The sequence below is a fragment of the Pyxicephalus adspersus genome, chromosome 10 (assembly GCF_032062135.1).
Source record: "Pyxicephalus adspersus chromosome 10, UCB_Pads_2.0, whole genome shotgun sequence".
Lineage (NCBI taxonomy): Eukaryota > Metazoa > Chordata > Amphibia > Anura > Pyxicephalidae > Pyxicephalus > Pyxicephalus adspersus.
The window spans coordinates 164071-167262 of NC_092867.1; the positions used below are offsets into that span (position 1 = coordinate 164071).

The window sequence follows — 3192 nt, forward strand, 5'->3', positions numbered from 1 at the left end:
CTAGGCACAGGAAGTCACCTGATATATTTGAATAAGGCCTCAGAAAGTTTACTCCTGGTGTCATGGAGTATTTAGGACTATCAGTACTTTTTTTAGAATGTTACCAAGATCCAATGAACATTTTCTGAAGCTTCCTAGCACAGATCTTAGTTTTCTGACTTCACTTTAGCTGGCAGATGAGCAAAATAAAAGCTAACAGAAATATTCGGGCTCGGATTTATTTTTGAATCTCCTCCACTAACACTCATGGAGTCAGCTGGCTCAGTGGGCAAGAAAAGAGAATCAATCACACACAGTGCTCAAGGTTCTGACCCAATGACACCGGTGGGAGTTGGGCTACATTTCTATCACTGGTACCAGTAGGTGCTCATACTCTTGTACAACCGCCGGGTGTATTACATGTATCACATGACCGTGTGCAGCCGCCTGCCCATTGGCTTAGTCGGTGCTATTGCAGTGCAGTTTTGTAGAAAACTTTGTCCAAGGCTCAAATCCCGAGCACCCCAACCCACTTCAGCAATCTGCTCCGCAGGAAATTTGTAAATATTATGACTTTCTGACGTGTCGGGTGAGGCAGCTGCATTGCCAAAAAGCAGAATGTAGAAATATTTGGATTTGAGTATTTAACTGTTCCAGAACAGAACAATTCTTCACAGAGAACAAAGCTTCCCAGTCGCTTTGATTGGACCCAATTCGTGCCAATGACCCTACGTATGAAACAATGGTGAGCATTACACAGCAGACAATTGTCTAGAGATACCTGAGAAATAATCGTGGCCCCCGAGCCACTGGCTACCAGGTATGACTGCCCTCTGAAAATGCTTTATATCTGGCTGTGGCTCTGCCCAGAAAATTAGGGAAAGGGTCTTTTTTTCCAGGTCAGTGACTCTGAAAGTGAAATAGATAAATATGATGGTCAGCCAACAGACATTGCATAATGACCCCTATATACGTTATATATTTTCAATTAGGAGTGGAGTGGACAGAGAGAAACAACAAAGTGTATTGTGCACAATAAAGCCAATAAATAATGGCAACACCCAAAAAACAGATAAACAACCAAGACTGGTTTACTGTGCCTTAAACGCTTCGCCCCTTCTTTAAGGAAATGTCCTGCCACCCCGATGTTCTGCTCCACCGGGAGGAAAGGTCCTTCCTGCTCTGATGACAATATTTCATATAGTGCTGCCATGTTTCTGGGTATTGGAGGGTTTAGGGTTGGACTAAGTAATGCTTGTTGTACTAGCAAGGAAGAAATATGAGCACAATGGTGATGTTCCTACTTCTCAGAGTTGTCTTGGTTCTCATGGGTTGGGTTAATCCCAATGAAGACGTTTGTATTTACTCTCGCATTTTTAGAAAGTAAATCTCAGTTACAGTTAAAAAGTGCAAAGCTAAAGTTGTTTTAAAGCAGGGGCCTAAAAGTCCTTGGTAAAATGTAGGAGTGGGGGACAAGGGTAGGTGGGAACAAGGGAAGATGGTGGTGGGCCAAACCAACTCCTCTGGTGCCATGCTTTAACACCATATTCACCAGGCTAACATTTAAATCAAAATGGGAGTCTCAGGTGTTGCAACTGTAACTTGCTATAGCTCGGGCTTCCTCCATCTGTTAAATCTGATTGACCTAGGCCCTCCGCTTTGCTATTGTGAGAGAGGATACTTCGGCAGTGGCAAAGGATAAAGGTTCAAGCTGCATAAAGTTGAGGCACTGTTCGTGTTTTGGTTCTGCATAATAAATGAGGTTTTGGTCGCATGTAATAAGGAGGATTGCAGGGAGTGTGCGTGTGTGCAAGGGGTTTGACTCTTACTCTGTTGCTCTCCAACGTTGATTAATCCACACTTGCTTTGCTCAGTTGGAGGATGATTGCCCCTTTTATTAGTATTCATTGGGAGCATGACTGCTCCCTCATATTGGTGGACAATATGAAGGGAGGGTAAATGCTGACTTAGTTTGGTGGTCAGTGGGGAAAAAGAATGTCTTGTGGTCAGTAGAGGGACAAATGCCCTATTACATTGGTGGTCAGTGGAAGGAAGTCTCTTAGATTGATTTGGGGATTAGGAATGTGGACATTCTCTTTTCTGTTCCATCTGCATCTGCTGCCAGTTCTGTACATTGATCCACTGACTAGAGGAACAAGGCAGATCCTTAACTTGTTGTGTACACTTAGCGGCCAGGCACTTTCTGCCACACTTGGAAATATCAGAGCGCATTTTGCAGTTTCTTGCATCATTTTTGTTTGAGGACAAGGAAATAATGTATTATCGGCCTGTTTCAGGTTTGCTCTGTCTGGTTGCTCTCTTTGGCTGTTAGTCTTTCATGGATTGGATTCCGTTTGATGGGATCCTAATCCAAATATTTTTCTGATTTGGTTTAGAGTTTCCTGAAGAAAGAATACAGTGAGGAAAATCTGCTCTTCTGGTTGGCATGTGAAGATTTCAAGAGAACAGAAGAACACAATCAGGTATGTGGAACAAAGTCCATGATGGTGTTTGCTAGGGTGGGAATTACAGGGTTTTCTGAGACAACCAATTATTAAGAGGCAGAGCTAAATAAGAATAACTTCTACCAGTATCTGAGACAATCAGATTTTAAATTAGTTATTATGAATAGTCATATGATATCAAAGTCGTGTTGATCAGCAATCAATTGTCCCAACTTTCTTCTCTAATCTTGTACATAAAAAGGATGAATGTTCTGTCTTCAGATGCTGAAAAAGGCCCAGCACATCTACAACACTTTCCTGTCCAGCAAAGCCTCATCCCAGGTCAATGTGGAGGGTCAGTCCTGCATCGGCGAGCAGATTTTAAATGATCCGCACCCTTTAATGTTCGAGAAACTCCAAGAGCAGGTAAAACCACACCTCATATGGAGGCACAGAGCAAAGCTCACCCCTTTGTTACACTAACATCCCTAATACTCGTCTTACTAAACACACTACAACCTCTTCCCATATTACACTCAGATCTCATAGTGCCTGAACCCCCTCTTACCTATACTGGAATCCCTCTTTATCACATGGAGACCAAGCACTAAAATAGACCCCACAGTACAAGAACCCAACTACTGATTACACCGAGACCCCACAGTACAAGAACCCACCTTCTCATTACCCTGAGACCCCGCAATACAAGAACCCACCTACTGATTACACTGAGACCCCGCAGTACAAGAACCCACCTTCTGATTACACC

At 43.1% G+C, this 3192-nt stretch overlaps 1 protein-coding gene across 1 annotated transcript in view; it reads left to right on the plus strand.

Annotated features, from left to right (window-relative positions):
• Nucleotides 1-2375: 2375 nt before the first annotated feature.
• The window catches only part of RGS10 (regulator of G protein signaling 10), a gene marked incomplete at its 5' end in the record, with an annotated part of 17712 nt that continues 16895 nt past the window's right edge, over nucleotides 2376-3192 (plus strand). Inside the window, 2 exon segments of the mRNA XM_072424374.1 lie at nucleotides 2376-2462; nucleotides 2706-2849. Coding sequence (XP_072280475.1) covers nucleotides 2376-2462; nucleotides 2706-2849 — 231 coding nt within the window.